Source organism: Thalia democratica, chromosome 4, assembly GCF_965202585.1.
Source record: "Thalia democratica chromosome 4, ktThaDemo2.hap1.1, whole genome shotgun sequence".
In the NCBI taxonomy this organism is placed as follows: domain Eukaryota; kingdom Metazoa; phylum Chordata; class Thaliacea; order Salpida; family Salpidae; genus Thalia; species Thalia democratica.
In genome coordinates, this window is record NC_139168.1 from 20,913,308 (window position 1) to 20,938,536 (window position 25,229).

The 25,229-nt window shown below is 26.2% G+C and overlaps 1 protein-coding gene across 1 annotated transcript in view; it reads left to right on the plus strand.

Moving 5' to 3' along the window:
• Window positions 1-16,322, plus strand: part of LOC145833920 (uncharacterized) — a 39,902-nt gene extending 23,580 nt beyond the window's left edge. Inside the window, exons 13-18 of the mRNA XM_082941190.1 lie at window positions 3,772-3,881; window positions 8,072-8,240; window positions 8,547-8,727; window positions 8,981-9,162; window positions 9,670-9,785; window positions 14,374-16,322. Of these exons, the coding sequence (XP_082797316.1) occupies window positions 3,772-3,881; window positions 8,072-8,240; window positions 8,547-8,727; window positions 8,981-9,162; window positions 9,670-9,785; window positions 14,374-14,393 (778 nt within the window). The 3' untranslated portion in view covers window positions 14,394-16,322. The remainder of the gene's footprint in view (window positions 1-3,771; window positions 3,882-8,071; window positions 8,241-8,546; window positions 8,728-8,980; window positions 9,163-9,669; window positions 9,786-14,373) is intronic.
• The last annotated feature ends 8,907 nt before the right edge of the window (window positions 16,323-25,229 follow it).

The window sequence follows — 25,229 nt, forward strand, 5'->3', positions numbered from 1 at the left end:
AACTTTTCGTTTGAGTGTTTTTTAATTGGATGAAATTTTACAATTTTAGAAATGATCTTACAAGTTATAGTAAAAAAATGCTGAAGTGTTCCTTAAGTAGTGTTTTAGTACCAATTGAAAATCAAGCTCGACTATGGAGGAACAGATAAACTCACAATAAAAATACCGGTTAAAATTTTTTACCGTTTCTTAATGTCGCAACATTTAATTGTCTTTATTGAGAAACTTTCAACTGTGTAATTGCCAAGCGACGTTTGTTTTCCTTCAAAGTTTTGCTTCAGTTCGTGTCGAATAAACGTGAACGAATTAAAAATAAATAACCTTTGCGACAAACGGTCCGCTTGAAAATAATAGCAACATAATTGCAAAATAAATATGTTTTCGGCCACTTTGCTTTGATGTGCGTTAAGGGAACACTATTTTTAAATGTTAAAAAAATATGATTTATATTTTTTACTTGGGTATCAATACACAACTGTCTTAATGGGTGATTAACAAGTATAAAAGGAAATTTGAAGAAAATAACAAGTTTTTAGACGTCACTTTTTCTTTGAAGCTGGAATACACAGTTTCTCTTCTAATTTTAATCTTATGTAATTTGTTTTTGTTTGTTTAGTTGTTCTACGGTTTGGCTTTCAATACACAAAAATGTGTTTTCGCAGGAACTTTCATTCAGGTGTTGAAAAGTGTAATTTTTTGGTCGACCCAGCTATTTCGCCCTCGAAAACATCAATTCAAAACTTTGTTTGTTTTTGGCTCCGCATTTTCTTTTTACATTCAAAACGCGCGAACAAAGCATTTTTTCCACAAAAAAACATCCCAAAGAAATCACGAAAGGTTAAATCAGACGCGGCGAGCCGTGAGAATTCCGAAGATGTTTCCGTGAAAAACATTTAAAAAAATATAGGATAAAAATTGACGTCAAGATATTTCCACGCTTTCCCATCAGAATTCCCTGCCGGAGCGTCGCCTGAAATATTGTCAGCTGAATTTCCACGGCTTCGACTTTTCCGCTCCCCGCGCGCACCTCTCTTTCTTCGTGCTTCGGTTTGTTTGCACTTTGAAACTTTTCGGTTTATCTCGAAGCGTATTGGGTTCACTTTAACTCAATTGTAACATCCGCGTTTAAAATTTGTCCAAATAATTCTTCTTAGTTGTTGTGTTGAATTTGACAATTTTATTTTGAACGTAAAGTTATCTTTCCTCTACGCTAAATATAGCTAAATATATACGAAAATCTCAAAATGAGAAAAGTATATATGTAATGTATGTAAAAGTAATGTAAACCCCGTAGAACATTTTAAAATAACTCTCATGCAAATTTGAAAACCACAAAAAGTAATTTAAGGTTTCTTTTGTGCGAAACAAAACTGCTAAAAACTTGAAACTTTTTCACACACACACACAACTTTTTTCTTCTGCTTTTCAATCTTTTGTTTGCCAACTTTTAAAACTGAGTTTGTGGTCAGTTTCGAGTGCTCACAGCGGCTTTTTCACTGCAACGAGTTCTTTCTCTGCATAAAAAAAAATTAAACAGCTCTTTCTGAAATTTCAATGGTAAAGTCTTTACACGTATAGTTTTATTTAAAAAAAAATTTAAACCCATGTGTTTCAGCACATTTTCAATAATTTAATATCTAATAACATTAAATTTAAATTCAACTTGAATTATGGAAAAAGTTTAACAACTTCCTTCACTCTTTTTTTGTGACAATCTCTTTTTGAAAGGAAAACAATAGCGGGCTGTCAAACGGGTTGAAAAGCACAATGATGCTTATTAATAATAAATAAAACTCGTTAATAACGAATAAAGTTTAAAACTTTTATTCATCCGGATAAGGCTTTTCGGCATGACGTTTTCCTTCTGCGGGTTTGGATTGACATTAATATTAAAAGTTTTATTCAGCCACTTCGGAGTTTAAAACTTGAAAATTTAATATATTCAGATTACGTCTGCCTGTCAATTGCTTGAAAAATATTTGGCAATGTATAATTTTACTTAATTTTTTTTTTAAGTAAAATAATTTTAAGACCACAGGTAGTAAGTTTGTCAGTTAAATATTTAAATTCTTAAATTTGGAGCAAAGTATTAAAGTATTTTAAAAATGACAACTTAAATATTTTTGTTTCAGTCAAAAATAAAGTTTTCCGTTTACTCAAGTCTATAACAAATTACGTTATCAAAAAAATTAACCATTCTACTAACTTACAAGCTTTAAGTTTTATGAGGGAAAGTTTATGGGTTTAATTGTCGATAAACTCCTTTTATTTACAACAAAAATTAAAACGTCCGCTTAGGCAGACATTAATTTTACAGCCTGATAAAAAATAATAAATTTTACCAAGAATTCGCTTAAAAATTTGTATGGTAAAGCTTTCATTTTGAGTAAATGTTTTTGGATGCTGTAGATATCTTGTAGCTAGTGAAAGCAATAGGATATCTTAACCATAATCCAAATGTTCTTTTAACAATTTTTTTATCACTCTCAAAAGTCTCATTTATAAACTTAAATCATTTTCATATCCCCAACAAGATGATAACGCGTACTTTAGGTTTTTTATTTTCAAAGTTTACAAGACAGCACGGAAATTGCTCGCAAGGAGATACGTTTAAGTTTACCTGTGACCTTTCAAAAATGGTACATGTGACATTTCGACTTTTCTGGCGTTTAAAATATTCAGTGTCGGCTGATACCGACGTAATTCACCACTTCAATTCGGGTATTATGTTCTAAGTTACCTGTTTTCCTGCTTAACTTAAAGTTTTCAGTTTCTTTTGGTGTTATGTTTAGAGTTACTAATAAGTTTCCCAATTTTGCTTAATAGCAGAAAATTTTAGTAAATTACTCTTAAGAGCTGGAAAGATATTCAGTTTTAATGTTTTTAAGAGGCACTGACAAATCTTATAGCTACAGGTAAAATGCTGCTACTTAACAGTTACCTGACTAACTTTTAAGTACAAGGCCACTTAGAGTAACCATAATATTCAGTTACTTTAGCTTTGAGAACAATTTTCTTGCTATTTTTACAAGTATCAAGTGTACTACTTCCGTTGAGTGTTTATAATAACAAAAAATATGTGGTTTTTATTACTTAAATTTAACAGTTAAGTTACAGAAGGGTTTCAACAGTATCTAATGTGTCATAGTTTTGTATAAAATTTGTTTACTTGTAAATGGTTTTTCTTCAGTTTTGTACAAGTTTGATAATTTTTCTTGTTTAGCTAACTTGAAACACTAAGAAAAAAAGAATATACCTTTTATTGTTAGTTGACATCATAAAAAGCTTAATTGAGTTTTTAGAAAAAAAGTTACTTATGAGAATAAAACTTCCCTAAAAACATGAAGGATAAGTAAACGGCTTTTATTGTAAAAAATAATATTTGATTGATTAATATGATCTTTCCAAAAAAAAACATGAAAATAATTTCATGTTATGATGCAACCCATGTTTAGAGATTCGAGTTATGTAAATAAAATAAACAATAAACAAGTATACTTTCACATGGGAAATTTATCAACACAAACAAGAAATAAAATCATTTCTCGCTCTAAACAAATTATATAAGCAAATATATATTTGAATTTGATGTAATGATTCCAATAACATTAAAAAAAAATTTTTAATAAACTTAACATTAATTTCAATTTCACATTGGGTGGAAATTGATTAACTGAAATATATTGAAAACTAAAGCACATCACATAAACTCTTATTTAGTTTCAATTAAAAGAGAAAGTAATGATCCTAATTTTAAACAAATACAAACAGTAAGAAGGGGATACCGAATCCTGTGCAAAGGAGCAAGTTGGAAACACTTCAGGACAGCCAGATTAATGAAGCTTATATGATGAGAAATACACTGCCCATGAAACAGAGAGGTTTATATTTATTTTATTTATTTCGTAGTACATAGTTTATTATATTTTAAATTTATATACTTATTTCATGGTGAGAAATACTCTGGTTACAAAACAGAATGGTTTTAATGAGTATTTGTTACAATAAAATTTAAATCAGAACTCAGTTTGGTTGCAAGTTTTATTTTTATGTATAACAATGGTGTTAGGTCCGGTACATTTGTTAAAGTAGTTATTTTACAAAGTAAAAAATATTTTAATTTGGATATCTATGAGATATAAATAGTTAATTTAGTTAAAAGCTTATCTTTAACGTTTATAAGGTAATTTATTTTTAACGTTTATAAAACTAGTGAAAAACATAAAATAATGTAGACAATTCGTATTTTTTTTGTTTATTTTCTACAACTTTTTAAGACAGACTACAAACTCAGTTTAATTTTTATTACGTATAATAACTCGCACACTTAATTCAGTGAGTTCCACCAAATGAAAAAAGTCATAACAGTGTTGATATAAATTAAAATTTGATGATGTAATTTATTGGCAGCCTAGGGCGTATTCAATTTTACGGTATCTTTCTGGTAACAACAGCATAAATTGTTTCAGATACAACTCATTTTCCTATCTGGCTTTTTGCATCATATTTATAAATAGAATGTAACAAAAATCATACTCTATCACTGTTTATTAAAAGAATTATTAACTGTTTTAAAGTATTTGTTTATTTTAATTACAGAGTAAATATCATTTAGAAGTAAGTATAAATGATTAATAGTTTGCTTAATTGAACCATTGATACTTTTTTGCTGAACTAATCACCTCTTAGACTTTTTAGAAAAGAATTTACTACTTATGTGATCATTAGTGAAACTATTTCCACCCACTCATTAGCGGCAACATATGTAACTTAAAAAATTAAATGTGTTTGCCATATGCTTTCATGCTACATCTTCTCTTGCACAAATGTCTTTTCTCAAAATTTTTTTTCTTTTATGACGTTTGTCATTTATACATGTTGTATCTCTCTGAAAAGATGACGAAAAGATAAATGTAAAATTGCTGTTGTAAATGCTGTTAGATGTACTAATCTAAATATTTGATCAGGATAATGAAAAATAAAACATTATTTTAATAATAAACTCAAGTAGTTTTATTTATTTATTATTTAGTATGTCTTTTATATGAGATTTTTAAGCTTGTAATTATTATTTGTATACAATTTTTGGTGTATACTAATCAGATTTAATTTCTTTGATACAATATTTTACTTTAAACCTCAAACAAAAGATTACGGTGAATAAATATACTGTTTTTGGATAAACAGTCCCATATGATCGTTTAAATCTTCAACATTAGAGTGTATTTATGAAACCAACATGTAAAATTTATCAAATTCCAAAATACTTGATGTTTGTTTTGAACACAAACACGATAAGTTTTTGCGGAAACATAATTACTTAGCGTGGAACCTTAGCATAGAAAACTGTCAATATTATAGCAAGAACATAATTAGTCTTGTGATTTTAAAACACTATAAATGTTTTGGGTTTGTATTTCATTGAAAAACCACTTGAATTGGATAGAAATAATAAAAATTTGTATGAAATATATTTTATAGTTCTAATTAAAAAACTATTGTTATTATAGTATCTTATGATTATTGAGCTTTTGAAAATATAATTGTACACGAAACTAGGGATTTCCATCATTATTATTTTTATCAAAAAAATTGTTGATTTGAGTTTATGCTTGATTACTCACAAATTGTCTGGTAATTAATACGAACTACAATTAAGTAATCAAACATAAAAGTTGAACTGAAAACAAATTATTTTTTGAAACTAAAATATAGTAGTAAATATAACTAATTAATTATCTCTATGTTTCGTATTTGACATGATCGTGACTTGAATTTTTTTTTAAACCCTACATTTGCCAGGTTTAAATTTACATTTTAGTTATACATGTAACGAAAAGCCTATTTTATTGCGTTTATTTATTTTACAACTTTGAAATTAGTTTTGTTTAAGTTTGCGTTCAATTTTAATTGTTAAGGAATTAGGTCAAGCCCTAAATATGTCTTGAATTTATATTAACAAATAAAATAAAATTGGGGTTTGTATATCAGTTCAATTGTGTTTAGCATAAAAATGAGGCTTAAAATCAATAAAAAGTCTCTGTTGAAAGCAAGAAAAGTAGTATAAAAATATTTGAATAAAAAACTGTCAATTTTCTAACAAGAATATAATTAGTCTTGTGCTTTTCAAAACCCCATAATTGTTTTGGGTTTGCATTTAATTGAAAAACCACTTGAACTGAATAAAAATAGTAAAAATTTGTATTAAACATATTTTACAGTTCTAATTAAAAAAACTATTGTAATTATAGTATCATATGATTATCGAGCTTTTGAAAATATAATTGTACATGAAAACAGGGGTTTAACCATTACTATTCTATTTAGAAAAAGTGTAGATTTGAGTTAATACCTAATTTCTTACAAATTGTCTGGTGTACAAGATGAATACAATTAAGTAATATTACATAAAAGTTGAACTGATAACACATTGTTTTTCTAAAATGAAAATGTAGCTGTTAATAAAAACAAACTGTTTAATTATCTCTATGTTTCTTGTTTGATTTGATCGTGACTTGAAAAAAATTAAGTAACACTTACCAGGTTAAAGTTTATATTCTAATGATGCATATAACGAAAAACCCGTTTTATCGCATTTGTTTACTTTTTAAACTTATAAATTAGTTTTGTATAAGTTTGCGTTAGACTACAATTGTTGAGGAATTAGGTCAAGCCCTAAATTTGTCTTGCATTTCTTTTAAAAGATAAAATAAATATAAGTTTTACTGGGGTTTGTATATCAGTTCAATTGTGTTTAGCATAAAAATGAAGCTTAAAATCACCAGGATATATTTGTTGAAAGCATGAAAAGTAGTATAAAATTGTTTTAAATTATACTTAATCTACCGTCAATTGCGGCTGCTCGGAATGATAAGTAGTTTTTTTTAAAGATTGCTCCCAAATGTAATTGTTAAAGAATTAAATTAATCTCTAAACTTCTACTTGATTTAACCTTATTTAAAAAAAATCGCTGTCATACACAGTTTTTTTTTACAAGTTAACAGCATACAAAGTTATAATTAGAACAATATATCTCAATGCTTTTTTTAACTTATAATATCACAAAAGGATATGTTTTAATCTTTAAATTTGATTTTAATTGGAACGTGCCTTATTTTAGCGAAATTTTAAAGCAGTGCCACCAATTAAGTGCGCACAATTACAGCCGAGATTTGGAGCAATTTGTATCGTTCTAGTTTAAACATATATAGTTTTAAACTTGTTGGTTTCCACTTGTGCCAGTTTTAAAAGCATTCAGGTTAATCTTTAAATTGGCGAATGTAATTGCAGTCTACATACATATAATTGCCCAAGTTCAAGTATTTTAATTGAGGAAGCGTTCTATTCATAAATGTTAAAAAGTTATTAGACTAAAGGAGCTTTAATTAATTTTGAAGTGCTTAACAAATAATTAAAAGATTAGGATATTTAAAAAAATTATACAGAAACTAACACTACAATCTGTGAATTATTTTGTAATGTAAAAAAAAACTAGTATACTTTTTGTTACAATCTTGACATATATATATACATATTTAACTACGAACATAATACTATTAAATATGTTACCCGATAACACTTCATCACAAAACACCTCGTATATTCTCAAAACTTCTATACATAGTACAACTCTACATACACATAAATACAACTACTTTTTCATAAGTACGGCAAAAATATGTTTTATGTATGCTCTATATGCATACGTACATAAGTCTAATCTAATTACTCTCATATGTACATGGGAGCATAATACATCTATACAAATTATCTAACAGTGTAAGTATGTACATTTTTAAACATACCCAAACATGCACAGGCAACAACATGGGGTTCAACTCGAACATGCGAACGCCATACCCTTAAACACATTAGCATAATAATACTTTGTTCATCAAAAGACCTCTCATATGCTATAAAAACTTTTATATATAATATGGCTCTGTATATACAGAAATCTAACCGATACCTAGTATGCACAGGCAACAATGTGGGTTTCAAATCAAAGATGGGAATATAAAAGTTCTATAAATCTTTAAACATAATATCCAACCAACTTCTCAATGCACAGGCAACAACATGGGGTTCAACTCGAACATGCGAAGCGACATGCTGAGGTCGAACACGATGCCGACGCAGATGAAGGGCGGAATGTCGGGTCAGATGGTCGGGGGTTTGCAGGAGCAGCAGCAGAAGATGTACAACAGCGGCAGTAACTTGTACGACGGAAGAAACATGGGGTTGGTGTTTGAACTAAGTTGTACATAGTGTGGGTAAGCAACAACGTGTTTCTGTATGTTGATCGGAGTTAAAATTTTATTAAAACTTGTATGGGTAATAGAATAATCTTAAGTTGTTTGCTAGCACATTTGCATACTTTTGATTTGATGTATGTATTATGAATGAGTTATGTAATTTTATTTTATATTGTAATGATATGCTTTTGATCTCCCTTTTCAAAAGGCCTAAAAGTTGCTGGCTTTAGAAACTTAACTGTTTGTATAATACAATAATTGAAAATAAAAGTTTTTAATATTTCACTTCAGATTTGACATGGATGACAGTATGTTGGGAGGCAACAACTTCCTTGGCAACCACCACAACAACTACGGTAACTATGGTAACATGCAGCACGGTAACGGGGGCATGTACCGAAACACCGCGCCCAATTTCATGAGGCAACAGCAGCAACAAGTCGGAAGGCAGCAAAATGAAAACAACTTCAGTGTTAGTTTCGCATAAAGTTTCTTGTCAAATGTGTTGATTGTAGGTATATATTTGAAATTTATTTATATGTATGGTTTTTTTAAACAGCCGCAAAAGATTTAGCTGATCAGTGCAATAATAAAAACTCTTAATTTTCAAGAGATCTAAGATATTTTCCTATAACCGCTTTTCACAAAACTTACATAAGAATTTAAAAAATAAGCTATTTAAAAATGAACGGATATTAATATATTCTTATTTTCTCTTATTCCAGCAATTGTCAAATATCTGGAAGGTGCGAGGATCGAACACGATGGAGGGAGGTAGCACAGGCAACAACAGCCAGAACTCGAGCGGGAACAACACGACGAGTAGCAGCAACTCGCAGCACATCAATTCAATGTTGAACGGCGTCGACAGGAGAAGCCACTCGTTGGACACCAGGCTGCATAAGGGGTTTGTTGAGAAAGTGATAATACGTAGAAGGTTAAAAAATGTTCATGTTGATTGTGTATAACAGGGTTGCCACTTTGCCTGGAAACGGCAAAAAAAAAAACCAGAGATTTTACTTAACTTAAATAATTTTAATTGATGTATAAGTAGATATACTAGATTACATTAGGAGGTTAGATGCAAAATTTGTATGTAAATAAGAATTATGATAGATTGTAAAAAGGGTTTGTTTGAAAGTTGTGTTAATTAATAAGTGAATTTATTAGACTGAATAAGGGCATGTGTTCTATAGAAATAGTATAAATAAAGAGAGCAAGTTGTATAGTTGTGCCTATTTAATAATATTTTCGAGATGATTTGAAATTAATCTTATATGATAATCTTAGCGTAATATCTATCAAACAGTCTGAATAAGTTAAAACAGAACAATTCATATTATAAATCATGATATATTTGTACCAGAATCAACTAACTATATACAAAGTTATATAAATACTTTTAATTAATCAGATTCAACCACGGCGGGAACGGAACATTCGACGATTGCGACGTGAATGGGGGAAATTCCCAAATAAACAACCAATTGGACGCGTTGTGCCAGAGCGTGGCCGATCATGCATTGAGTGGTAAGTGATAGAATAATATATATATATATATATATATGAATACATAAAATTTGAAAAAAATATGTATATTAAAATCAAAGTGTTAGTAAATGTGCTGGCTAGCTTGTGGTGTTTAATTTAATTTGAATGCTTTGTAAACGGTAGAAATAGTTTTGTACATTTCTAGTTATAATACGAAATCTACACTTTTTTTTTTTTGCCCAATAACAAGTTTTGCGTGTTTATTAACTTATATTTATGAGGTATATGTTTTACTCAATACTTAAATAGTTATTACTTCTTAAGTTAAATTGTTTATAATTAGTATCAAGTATTTCTTAAAATAAAAAAAATGTTTGTTTTCATACATTAAATTTCGCCTTAAAACTTACTAATGATTTAATGTAAATATTTTTATTTAAAAAAGTTATAATTTTTTTTTATTTATTTGTTAAATCAGATGACAGAGGTTTCAATCCGAGAATCGAAAGACCGCAAAAATTTCAAAATTATAGGATAAATCGCAATAACACTTTGCTGTAAACGATTAATTGATACAAACAATTTCAAGTGTTAACTAACGCAGCTTTTTAATTGGCTGATTTTGCAAACTAATTTTGCTTGCTTCATGTACACATATATGTTGTTTGAAGTTGTTATCCTTGTATGATTATGCCATGGTTTAATTTAGAGTGTTGTGTTATTTCATTTAGTGTTGATTATGTTATAATTTTCTAGATAAACAAACAGTTAGAAAATAACACGATAAAATAATTTTAAAGAGTTTGCTGCTTTAATTGAACTAAAATGCCAAAGGTTACTTACAAAAGTTGTTTTTTAATTTAAGAAATATACCTTATTTTAAGTAATTAAAAGGTGCTGGACGCTTCATTTTAAGAATCTAAAAGCCTATAAATTTTTAATTAGTTCGTTTATTTCTTTTTGTTTGTCTATCACCAATCGATTTTTGATTAAACTAGATTATTTTGATTTATTTTCTTTAATTTTTCATAATCGGTTTTTGATTAAATTAGTTTTCTTTATCAGTTCCATAAGTTTTTTATGGTTTATATTGATTTATATTCTTTCCAATTACCGAGTTTATTTTTTTACATTTCATTCTAGATAGTTTTTATGGATTTTCTAAGAGCTTTTTATAAGTTTTAAGAGTTGCCTACTTCAAAAGTCTGTTTTGCAAACCGAAAAATGTTTGTGAAATTTAGTTTTATTTATGTGTGAAGTTTAAATTTCATTGCAAATGTTGCTTTTTGATTAGTTAATGCGTTAGAATAAATTTCATATTACTTGTATCAGTGTGTATAATTTGCTAGAAAAACAATCAATTTAGTTTAATGATTTGCATGTTACAAATTGTAGTGATTTTTAAGCTGCTTAACAACAAATCTAGCATGTAAATCAACTGTTTTGTTAGATTGACTGTTGCATTTAGGTTTTATTTTATAATTAAACTATAATATTATAACAGTTAAGTATTTAATAATTATCTTATGTTAAATAATTATTTAATGTTTTAACTGGCTTTAACAACTTTGTTTGGACTAAAGCTATTTAATACACTTAAGTATCTTGAAAATTTAAAAATTTCCAACAAATAATCTGGTATCACTTTTTACTTAGTTCTAAAAATCCATATATTTTAAAATAGTGATTTATTGTGCATCAATATAGGAATATTAAATTAATTAAAAAGATTATTTCGAAATAAAAATGTTTTTTTTTTGTCAATTTGTTCATATCAAATACTTGTTTTAACACAGGTATGAATTTAAAATCGGTTATTTGTTAGGTCAGAAAATGCTACTTTAGCTTTAAACTTTTTCTCAAACATTGCCAATAACCTACATTTTTATCTTGATAGGGAAAAGCAGTCAAATATTTACAGCGCCAACAACCAAATAAAAAGTCATTTAAGTTGATGGTCTTTATAAAAGTAGTAAAACAAACATATCTACCTAAGTGTTGCAACTAACCTACATTTTTAATGAAAAATTTCAAGTGGGCAAATATTTACCGAGTAAACAGGCAAATAAAAAGTCACTTAGTCAAAAGCAACATCAAGTTTTATTAGGCAAGTCAAATAATAAAACCAACTTAAAAATTAAAAAGCTAACGTCCTCCCTCAATAATTTAGTACACAGTTTTTTGCGTCTGTTTAGTTTTCCAGTACGTCTTAACTTTTTAGGGCAGAATTTTAAAAAGAAAATTTCAAGGATACTTTAAAAACCGAACAAATATTTGCCAACAAACAAATCGCACGGGAAATTTCTAGTATGCAAATTTCCCATTGTGTGGAATGAAAATTAATAGGCTCAAAAATTTCGTTGTTCAATGGGCTCTCTCGCGTCATAATGGCCTTCGAAATTACGTCATAATGATACAGGGCTCGGATATGTCAACAACTTTGTTAATGTCATTACCCTTAAGGAAATACTAACAAAACCCTTTAGTTTTTACAATTAATTGTTTACTTTAAATTAAATTTTTTTAAGCGTTTAGTTTGAAAGAAAGTTAAGTTTGTGCCTATATTCGCGTGGGTTCTAAACATGCATAACAAATAAAGCTTAATAATGAAAAACAATGAGAATAATGTTTTCACATAAACTTTTAAACGTATTTTTCTTGCAACTTATAAATTGAGTATCAACTTGAAAGTAATAAATTTTAGGAAACACTATTCATTGACATATAAAGCTTCGTTTTGACATAAATAAAAGAAAATGTTAAAGTATTATATTTATTTTTTACAAATTCCAAACCTTAAAATTAAACAAAATATTGTCAAGATTAACTTCCAAAATGTTAAGAATTCTTGTTTTACAATTTTTAAAACCACCGATTTAAGCTTTTTAATCTTGTTTTCTTAGTATAAGCAGTTTGGTTAAATAAATTTTGTGTTAGCTTTTTTTAAGCTGATTAAAAGATTAGGGTTTTAATTTGATAATAAAACTTGATTTATAAAAATAAGTTTTGTAGTTATTACAAGGTACTATAAACTAAAGTGAAATTTGTTTCATAATTTATAAAAAGTTTGGTAAACTAGGTTGAACTACTTTTCTCTTCAATGTTAGCTGAGATAAAGAATAGTAAGTTATCATTTACTTTGGGAGTACAAAATTTAAAATAGATTAAACTAACATTATTACTTTAAACTATTAACAAAAAATTAAGATCATTTAACGTCATACTTTCAGCCTAAGCTGTTTTTTTTTCTAGTGTTAGGGTTTATAAACAATAATTGTTACTAAAAATTGTATTTTTAACTTATTTTATATGTTTTAACACTGGTTCTAATTACATAAAAAATTACACAAAAGAATGGTAGCCTTTAAAAGCAAACCTAACTAACAAACAAAAAATTACTTCACTTATATTTTTGCGCAAAAAGACTACAAATTCACCTTTTCATTCAAACTTTAATAGTTCCAATAAAACAATCCTTTACTTCAATTTAACATCCCAAGAGGAATAATAATAAAATTATTTTTACTAAAAAAAACGTACTTTAGGAAAATCGAACTACCAAGCCCCTTTAACACGTCACAATGAGACTTTTTATAACGTCACCACAGTCACCGCGAACACGTCATAATGGGCCGACTCAATTGGTTGTGACGCAACAACGAAAAGTTCACGGGTGGCTGCGCGCGCAGGCTGCACGCTCCGTGAACAACGTAAACAAAAAAAATTTGTTGACACGATAGGAAGTTTGTGATTTTTTTTCGAAACTTTCGGTTGTAAATGTCAAAGGCTTAATTTAAAAAAAAATAACAAACTAACACTGCGTTTAAACGGAGTTTGAAAAAGAAAAAAACAATAAAATTTAATAAATGTACTAGAGTAATATATACTAAATAGTTTACAGTAAAAATTAAAAAAGTTATTTTGTTTTATTCTAGTTCGTTATGTACTTTTTAAAACAGAAATGTCAATACAATAACTGATGATTTCCTAAACCTACTATATTACTTATACTAAACACCATACTAATGTTTTTTTAACTAAAATACACATCAACTTAAACCGAGCTCAAGTCATTTGTAATTTTAAGAAAAAAAAACTTTGGCAGTGTAATATTTTTAAAGCACACACTGACTGTACTCTTTTGGAATTAATTGTTAAATAATGTATGAAATTAGATGCTTTGTGTACTTAAACTTATAAAAAACAAAATCCCAAAGTAAGCTTGAGTCTAAAAGTTAAAGGTTGACTAAATAAAACTTAATTTTTATAAGTACTCGATTCAGGTTTTGATGAAACTAACAATAACTTTTGCAACCAGCAAACTTTTTGCCAGTAATTAGGAAGTGCAAACATTTTGAACTCAACGAACTTTCAATTATACTCAGCTGCTGTGTATTGAATACTAACTTTATAAATCTCTAACTTGATTGATAGGAAAGTGCTTTATTTTGCTGCCAAGTTTTCTTTTATCTTATGTGCATGTTTTAAATATAACTTTGGTAGTTTGTTGCATTGATACTATAATTACAACAGTACTTTTTTTTATACAAATAACTTATGTACTGACTTTTAAAGAAACCATAAATTAGTTTGTAATCTATTTCAATCAATTATTTTATCATTTCAGATTTTCCCGGAACTCTCTAAACGTATCCAAACAGACACTAAATTAAAAAGTATCTCACAAAATAAATTCGACTTAAACGAGGCAAATACATGGACATTTCAACAGTAACATTTATTAGTTTCACTTAACTTCAAAGCATTCAACTCATTAAAATGACTTTTTTATTTTGGTCTCTGATAAAGTGTTTCTGAGAAACATGTTTGCCTTTGAAATGTTTTCATCGTGCTCTATTTTTAATTAAAAAGTATGTTTAGGTTTTTTTTATTTAAACCTGACTTAGACAACTGTCAAAAGCTGTTTGATACTAATTCATATAACAATCTGTAAACTGACTGATTTGTTAAAAATCTTTTTGAAGTAGGTTTTTCTAATGAATTTATAATTTAGATACTTTGTTAAGTCAGATTAAGAGTGTTAACGTTGCGTTAATTGTATAAAAAATAAGAAAGAGTTTAAGTAAAAGTAGTTTTTGATTGCAAAATAAGAAGACAATTTATAATTTTCGAATTATTTTTTATACAAATTTAGCAACTTTGAATGATACTATAGTTTTGTTAGTTGCTTATTTTCTTTTTTCAACATTTCTCACTTGGTTTTCATAATTTCTTACACTTTTTACATATCTAATTATCTTATACGTATTCACATTAGTATATACGTTATTAAAAGCATTTACTTCTCAAAAATGTTAATACGTTAAGACTCAAACTTTTACTTTCAGTTTTACTTTGCTAATTTTTAACTGTTTTGAAAAACACTAAAAAAGCTAAAACGAGTTTATACATTTAAAATAAAAAAACAAATATACCTCCTAACAAAGTTAAAATACGATTAACTATATTACCTAGAACATTTTATTGTTTTTACATTAGTTTTTTATACAAGTGTTACAGCAAGATGCAAGCATCTTTTTTTTCAACATAGAAAATTTTACAAATTTATTTTATCAAGTTTTACAAACGTTTTTACAACTTGCGCGGTCGAGAATTTGTTTTTTACAAAAGTGTTATTTTTTGTGGTTTTTATTTTAATTTCGCCTGATCAGATACCGCAAGCGGTTTTTATTTTTTACTACTTTTTTATTAGTAACTCGTGCCTATATTAATTTTAAATTATGTTTTACTTTTGTGCTTCCTTTGTATTCAACTAACTCAGCTGATTGGTAAATATATGCGTTTTTTCTTATGATTTTTTTTCACAAAGTTAAAGTTAATATTCTAAAACGGCTGTGCCAAGTCAAAAGATGTTTTGAGAAGTAGAAAATGTTTGTTGTCTTTTGTTAAATGTTTTATTTCAGTCGTTAAACTAAAAACTACAGTCTAAAAAATCACCATTATGACTCTTTTATTATGAATAAAACTTCAGAAATGTAGAAAGTCAATATTTCAATCTTAATTGATAGTTTAAAAAGTAAATATAATTTTAGATTTTATCTACAAAATTTTTTCAATTTTCAAGCTCGATATGTTGAAATTTAATTCTAAAAGAAAGCGGTTTTAAAAAAAATATTGGTAAACAACTTGAATTTTTTTTAAACGTTTAACTGGGCTTATTTACAAAAGTTAAGAAACAAAACTTACTTTTGAATCTCTCATTTTAATGCTTTTAACTATCTCGTATTTGTTGTAATTTAGATCGAAATGTTTGCATTTATATTGAATTTTATATTGAAATTTATTAACTTCGCTGAGCGATTGAAAATATAGTCCCCACTTTTAAAAGTATTTCGGTGCGTTCAAGTTATGTTATTAAAACATTTTGTTTGGTTATTTATTTTAGATAAAGTTTACTTTTTGAACTGAGATTCACTAAAATATTACTTACACTTTTTTTCTTAATTTCAGTGCTGGGACTTATTTTCTTTGAACTTTACTGTTTAATTTGTCATTTAACAATAAAAAAATCTCTTAACTCTTATTTATTTCGTTATCACAATAAATTCAATGCTATACTTGTCTGTTTATTGTATATAACTATTAAATAAACTTTAATGTAAAATGATTAAAAAAAAGTAAAAAAAAAGTTTAGAGGTCAGGAGAGTAATTAAGTAATTGATTCTGTGTGAAAAAAAAAATCGAAACTTCTTAGCACTTTTTTTTTTGAAGAACAAACAAAGAGAAAGGCTTGGAAACACAAATCACATCAAAAGATTTTCCCCTTTTTGCTTAAACGCCTCTGAGTTTCCTTATTCCCTAGCTCAACAACGCCTCAAGTGACAGAAATTTGAATATCGTCACGCATCGATGCTTACAAACTTTCATTTGAGTTTCGGCCGCTTTTATTGTCTGCTTTCAAGAAAAGTTTTCTGCCCAAATTGAGTTTTTATTAAAGTTGAGATCAAAGGCGGCGATTGAACGTAATGACATGTTATGTGAGTGTTAACATTTAAAATAAGAATTTTAATTTACCAATATCAGTCGGTTTTATTGCTAAAAAACTCTAAAATCTCGAAAACCAGGTCAATAATAGTTCTGATGTATTTTATTTAAACTATTTCTCTTAACTTACCTCAACTTTTTAAACGCTATAATTGGTAAAACATTTTAAATTTTTATTCAAATTTTTTATTGAAACTTTTAATAACTATCATGTTATACTTATCAATACAAATTTCGGTCAATAATACTAAATAATTTACTGCTAAAAGATAAAAGCTAGGTCTTAAAAATAAGTTTGATTATATTAATTTAGTTTATTTTCTGGTTTTCATTTTAGGTTTAAAGAGTTTTAACAGGATGTTTACTAACGATTAGTATGATACTAATTTAATTTTCACTTCCATCAATGAAAAGGTTTTTTATTGTAATACTATTGTTTTATATTATACTTATTCAACCTTTAGTAAAGAAGGAAAGTAAATTAATCATTTTGCATCTAATTAAGAATTTTTTTTTAAATTTTATATTACTTTTTATTTTTTATTCATTGTTAATTAATTTTACTTGTTAATTTTTTATTGTTACATTATATAAACTTTATATTTACTTTAATTTTAAGTTTCTAATATTACATTATATACGAAATATATTTTAAATTACATTCTAAATGCAGTTTTTTTATGTTATAGGACACAATTTAAACCGAAAAAAGGTTGAAGTTTTTTTCAAATACAATATTCTTATAAAAAGAAATATATTTTGGCACAACTGATAACTAATTTAACAATATAATAAGACAAATACAAAAAACTAAATGTTTGTTAGATTTTAAATGCGAGTGACTTTGGTTTTGATCCTTGGTTTGTTTTTATAAACAATTTAGCTTATCTGTTGTCGTTGATAAAAACCAGTTTGTATTTATTTTTCTCATTATTTAAAGTAAAACTTTGTTTTTTTAGTGTTTTTAAACACTGAAAACATTTTAGGTGTTGTTTGCATAAAGTCTAGCTTATTAGAAAATCTATAAGTGTTAATTTTATTGTCGAAAGTAACTCAAGTTAATTAAAGCTCAAATTAAGCTGAGTTTTTCATTAACAGATATACAACAGAAATAAAAAATTGGTATTTTAGAATTGAAAATACATGATTGCTTTCTTCAGTTAATTTACTTGACAAAAAAATAGTGGTTCAAAGACCTACATTAAGTCTTAATAATAAATCTACCATGATAAAAAAGTTTCTCATTTTCAAACTACTATAACAAACAGTAAAATATGTTTGGTAAAGTGAAAAAGATTACCACCACAACTACTCAAAGCAGTAAGCTACTAACTAGATGCATCATTTTATTATTTAAATGAACAGATTGCAACTTGTATATAAAAAATATGCATTTGAACAATATTAACTTTTAATGAACTATAACTTACAAATGGAGAATTTTTTAATACTGTGTTTTGAAGCTCACTGACTTTTGTTGTGGAATAGTTTCATAAAGTTTTCTAAAGAACAGAAAAATTGAGTTTTTGAAAAAACTAAATGTTGTCAATTAAACGAAATAAAACATTTTCTTTGTATTAAACAAACACTTATTGTATGTTTACTTCTTAGCCACAAACGATAGCTAAGCCTTCTTAGACGAGTCGTTTGCATTTTTTAAAGTTTTCTTTGTTATTCATTTTTAAAATCGGTTTTGTTATGTTTGATGAAACATGTCTTGTATACGATGTAAAATATGCTTTGTGAATTTACGTATCAGCGTAGCCTGGTTGCAGAAATAAGGTAACATTTAATTATTTTATTTTGTAAAAGGAAGGCTTAAGAAACGTTTAGATTAATAAATTAAAATTAAACAAGTTTGTCAATAAATTTGAAACTAGTTTGATAAATCCCACAGTCTTATTCTTTTAATAGCACTTCATTTATTCATTCATTTAAAACTTTCATTCTTATTTTCAAACGCTTGACGACGCTAAAGATCTCACTAATAATTTGAACACAATTCGCGCCTTCAAGAGTTGTTGATGTGTGTTGTGCAAATAAAAATTGAGAAAAGGTATGAAACCTATCTTGTTTACTTTTTGAACTGAGATTCACTAAAATATTACATACACTTTTACCTTACTAATTAAGGTTTAATATGTTAGAAGTTATGAAACCAAGTCTTGAAAGTAAAGTATGACTTTGTAAACTCTACGTGTTTGGTACAGTAAAGTAACAAAAGTCTTAGTAAGCACCCATATAATGCAGAAATAAATAATGATAATACTCAATCAAACATTTTAAAACGTCAAAAACACTTCAACCATCGGAAATTTTTAGTACAACAAGTATTTGATACAGTGAAAAATTTTAAGCTTATACAAGTTATATGCGCTTTTTAAAGCGATTAATTAGTTAGTAATCAAATAGGCGCGTTTAATAACTCTGAGCAAAATTTATATTGATCTTTAGAAAAATAAAAGTTATAAATTTTTGTTTATTCCTTTATGGCGTACAACAATTTTTAACCACCAGTATTCATTTTTAATTAATTCAATTTATGTATAATGTAATGCACTAGGGTTTTTACTACTAATATAAATGTTGTTAAAGCACTAACGAGCTGTAAACTATATGGTTTGTATTTTCTGTAAAACACAATTGTCAATAAAACGAATTGGAGAGACAATACAAATAAGTAAAAAAAATGTCGGTAACATAAACTAGTATACTATTTGAAAGTATTTAGGTACAGAAACTAAAAAAAATATATTTTAGAATTTTAGATGCTTTTTTTTTGTTTTTAGTACAGTTGTTGTATGTTTTAAAGACATTTACGTTTTTAGCCATATTTATCAGAAATTTTTTAAATATTTTATCATTGAAAATTAAAACAAACTTTTATATTTAGAAGCGCTTTGCTAATAAAGTTTCGAAAATAACTTGAAACAGCAACATCTGCAAAAACAAATTTGAGATAAATATTATTTTCATAAAAAAAAAGATATTAATAAATGCATACTCAATGTTATGAAGAACTACTTTACATCAAGAAACTATATCTGTATATTTGTATAGGACCACATTGGTTTTGAAGTTTTATACACAAAACAATAAAAACATTAATCAACAATATACAACTTATTTCGTAGTGACCAGTTATGACAACATTAATATATACTTTAATTAAACTGTTTAAACAAAATTTTCAAACTAAAAATTCCATTATTAATGAAATCTAGTAAACTAACATAAATAAGTAAGTGAAGATACTTTGAAGTTAATGAAAAATGTAACGTAACTTGGTACATACTATAATATAAAAATCACTTAATAATATAGCAACTTATATTGTTTAGAACAATTCTTACTGCTAAAATTGTTTGTCTATATTTTTTGTGCGATACGTCTGTTTAATGACAATTTGTGATTAGTATGCTTGTTTTTTTAATGTTTAACTCAATTCAAATTTATTTAAAACTTATAACATGTTTTCAACAGTTAATATTTTTATTAGTAGAAACAGAAAAAATGTTTAAAAGTAATCAAGATTATTAAATCTTTTTTATTAATCGCTTTTTAGAACAAAATAGAAAATTGTAACATTATTTTAATTATGATAATAGTATTTCTCGTTCTATCATTTAAACTATCATTAGTAAAGTTTAAAAACTTCAATTAAAAGTTGAAGCAAATAGCTGTACTTTACAATGCATTCGATAAAGTTAAATAATTATTTTTACAAAACAACGTTAAAAGCAAACAGGTTTAGTTAGTTTTAAAACGTCTAACAAAAAAAAAACTATAATAAAGAAATGTCAATATGTTCAAATTGTTATTAAAACATTAACTACAACAAAACAGTCAAAACTATGTTTTACATCGTTATGGTATCTTCGCTTCGTGTGAAACTGTTTAAATACTAACTGAAGGTTTTGCTTTAAGTTTTTTGTTTACATAAACTTAAAACCAAGTTTTTTTGTTAAATTAAAAACATAAATATGTTGTAATCCCTAGCAAATCACAAGGATGATAAGCTAGCTTAGAATTTCAAAATAGTTTCATCTGCGTTTCAAGGTTGAACGAAAAACGTACACGTTGTTTAAATATTATTGTACATCATCATAATACTTTAAAACTAATGTTGTGTTTTTTATGATTTTAAAGCCAAGTTTTTTCTAAAAATATTTTTGTAATTTTTACATGAAGCTGAACTTAAATTAGTTTAAAATTTAAACTTTTTGAAAAATACAGAATAGAAGATTATAAGTTACAGTAATTAACTTATAAAAAGTTTGTAAAACCTCTTAATAGAAAAATCTTTTATAAACACTAGGTTATGCAGTACTGTTAATTTTTTTTAAATATTTTAAAACTTTTGTGGCTACCCTAAACAGTTCATTATACTTTTTTTTTCAAGTTAAGCTGTCAAACAGTTTTACTTGTTGAAGTGGAAACAGTTGTCAAAGAAAAAATTAACTGCTCGGTGGCGCTATCAATTAATATTAAGGAAATTAACTATTGATAGATTTTTAAAACTTTTAATACATTATTATAACTGACTCTATGGGGTAGCTGTCTAAATTGCATGAGGGGAAAATTTGCACGAGTACACAAAACTGCATGAAGATACTCTTGCACGAGCAGACAATTTTGCACGGTTTTAATTTATTTTTAAATTTTTTTAAATTTAAGTATTATTTTTTTTTTAATTTAGTTTTTATGTTTTTACTATCACTGTTACCCCTAACCCTTACCCTCGGTCGGTAGCTTTTTTTTTATTAAAAATTTTATTAGTTATTTTTCATTTTTTTACCATCACTGTTATCCCTAACCCTTACCCACGGTCAGTAACTTTTTTTAATTAAACTATCATTTTTTGTTTTTTTATGTTTATTTTTAATTTTATTTTTGTATTTTTTTACATTCCTGCAAAAATGTAACTCGTGCAAAATTGACCCTTGGTGCAAAATCGTCTTCAAGCAATTTAGTAACCTCGTGCAATTTTGTCTTCGTCAATTTCGACCTGTTCCCGACTCTATGTAGTATAAGAAAAGTACGACCCTAAAGCTATTAATTTAAAATTTCGTAGAATATAAATTAAACAGAAAACTGTAAAAATTAGAATGTGAAAATTTACACAAGTTTTTGGCATTTAACTAAGTTTATTAATTTTTGAGTAATTATAAAGTGTATTTAAAAATATTAAAAAAAGAAAGTTATAATATAAATTAGTTTTAAATGCTATTCTTAAACGTTTGAATGATTAAACTAAAATAGGTATTTTTAAATTTTTATTGTCACAAGTACTAGTTTCTCAAAAATTATATAATTTTTACTCGAAATATACTCTGCCTAAATTGATAAAAAATCTCAAACTTTTAGATAATCTAAGTATTGATAAAATATTAAATTAAGTTTTATTTAGTACAACAGCTGTCGTTTCAACTTTATAAGTTAGTTTTCTGTTTCTTAGGGAATAATTTTTAGCTTATGTGCAATGTGCATAATACAAGGCTACTATGACCAATTTTTAAAGCACATAAGCTATATATACTAACAAAACAAATATTTTTATAATATTAGGTTTTAAACTTCTACGGGATTTTTAAGATTTAAAATAAAGGTGGGTAACGTACAGCCCGCGGATAAAAAAGCCCGACAATGCTTTTAAGTTTAGTAGAAATCTTTTTCGCAAAAAGTAAAAATGCGGCATTCGATCATGTTAAACTGACCCGTTAAACCAAATTTAGAAACGTACACTAGATTTTATGGAATTTAAAATGACAAGCAAAAAGCAACGGTCTTAATCACAGTTTATGATATATGCAAAACTTACACAGATATAGTAAAAAACGTACTTTGGAATTAATATGTTTTCAAAATTAGTTGCATGATTCAGTAAATTTTATGAATTTAGTGAGATTGAAATGTTTCTAGCTGCTAAGGACTTAATTTTCCCACATCTGGTCCGCCGACTAAAAAATTTACCCACCCTAAATAAACCGACGCAGTGATTGCGAATATTTTCAATCATAAATAACAACTTTCAAAAAAGATTTACCAATCAATTTCCATAGAAGTATATGAAAACTCAATAAACGTTTTTTAAACAAACCTTATATGTTTGTTTCATATTTCTTTCAGGTTAATCTAATAAAAAAGAAATGTTTAATTTAGAAAAAAATTAAGGTGTTTATATGATTTTTGAAGAAGTTTTACCATGTAATAGTTTATAATAACTTTTAAGTTAGTTTTATATATTCTTTGAATTTATAGCGAATACAAATAAAAATATTTTTAACTAATTTAAACATCTTATATACTATTTTTATGTAAGTATCACTCTAAGCAATTATTTAAAGATTTTTGAACTAAAATTGAAAATTGTACTTACATTTAAAAAGAATAAAATAGTTTAGTTAAGTGACTGTTTTAAAATAAAAACAATTGCTGTTATTGCTTAATAAATTAAAAAAAAACAATACACTAAAAAATAATCTAATCAGCTGAAAACTTTATTTAATTTGGAAGAATGTTTATTTAATTTAATAATAGATAGAAAACTCTTAAAATAAATATTATTGTAAACCAAGTTTATAAAAACTTAAAGTACAATTTATAACACTACATAGTAATAACTTATCATAAATATTCTAGTATATTTTTCAAAAACCTGAAGCATAAACTCAAAAAATATATTTAAACTTGCTTGCACAATTATCAAATGATTTTATAACGCAAAACAGTAATTAAGTTAACCGCTTATACTGATTTAACATATTGTTCAACTTAAATTATTAAATATTTTACAAAAATCCAATTAGTTTAAGACACATTACTTCATTAACTAATGACAGATTCTATATAATTTCCACCAAATTATTAAATTAGCGTTTATTCGTATATATTATACAAAAACAAACTACTATAATTTAAAAAAAATAATTATAGTTAACAGAAAAAATTATTAAAAAATATATGCAGTAATGATCTAATTGATTAAAATTTAAAACAATAAAATTTGGGCGTAAATATCTATCTGAACACCACAAAAAGACTTATTCGGTAATTCAGGAAAATTTGCAGCAGAAAACCTGATTTATAACATATCGGCACACGCTTACCATTCAAGCTGAAAAACTGGAACTTCTGAATATTTTCCAGATCAAATTTTATATAATCTTTGATTAATTCCGATGTTCTTTCGTGTTGTCAATCAAACTAATTGGATGAAGTTTCAACGTTTATATTGAACTTGTTTTAACTATAAAATAGGTTACAGAGGGTCAAAAAACTGCATTTAGCATGTTAATGAACTGATTTTTTTCTCATAATTTTAAATTCTACTAAAAAATATTCACGTTACGTTTTTATTTTTGTTTGATGTAGAACAAACTAAACTTTGCTGTTTATTTTTAAAAACTATTAATTTTCATTAAAGGAAATATTTTTTAGCTAAATTTTTATTTTGAAGTTGTTTAGGGTTAATTTGCATGTGTCTTACATGTTTCAGTTTTCTTTTTAAAACTGCATATAGATTAAAGTTGTGTATAACATAGTTTCAGTTTGAAAACCTTTTAAATTTAGATAAAAGCTAAAGTTTCACTTTTTTAGTGTTTTTCATCAAAAAAATGTTACATACAAATCTTAATTAGTTTTACATTTTTTCTATATATATTATAAAAATGCCATAAATATCATCATACTTTGAGGTTTATAATTATAAATAACTTACGTAATTGTAGATTATAACGAGAAACATGACGCATAAACAAAAATGTTATATATATATTTATATAACTAAATTAGTTTATTTGTATTTTTAGTTTCGACAATTTAGCAATGTCTTGTGGGTAAAACTACATTGTTCACAAAAGTTACTATGCTATTTAGAATATAATTCAGAAAATGTAAATCCCAACTGTTTTGATTTGCGTCGTTTTAAACTGATAATTTTAACTTACAACTGAAAAATACTGATGTTAAAATAAACATTGTTTCTAATTAATTCTTTGATCATTGTGGCATGTCACATAACTATTCAACCAAAAATTTAGTGTAAAAGAAAATAAGATTGTGGTAGTATAATTTTAAACATATAAAAAAGGGTGTGTATACGTAACCACTAATACAAAAATAATACTTATGTCTACAAAAACATTTGTTCATATTTTCAATCAACTTTGCTAAAAGAATTTTACCTAATTGATTGTAAATAGTAGTAATAAATCTACACTACAACTTTAATTAAATTGAATAAAATATTTTATAAAAATCTGAATAATTTATTTTGTGTAACTAATTATATATATAATCAATAATGACTACTTATATAATAAAGTTATCTTAACAGTATTTTAATGATAAAATTTAGTTTATTTCAAGAGATTTTTTTTTTAATTTTTACAATTTGTTGTTTTGAAATAGTATCTATTTTTTGTTTATGAGTATGAAAACTTTATGATTTTTCACAAACTTTTTTTTATTTTAAGA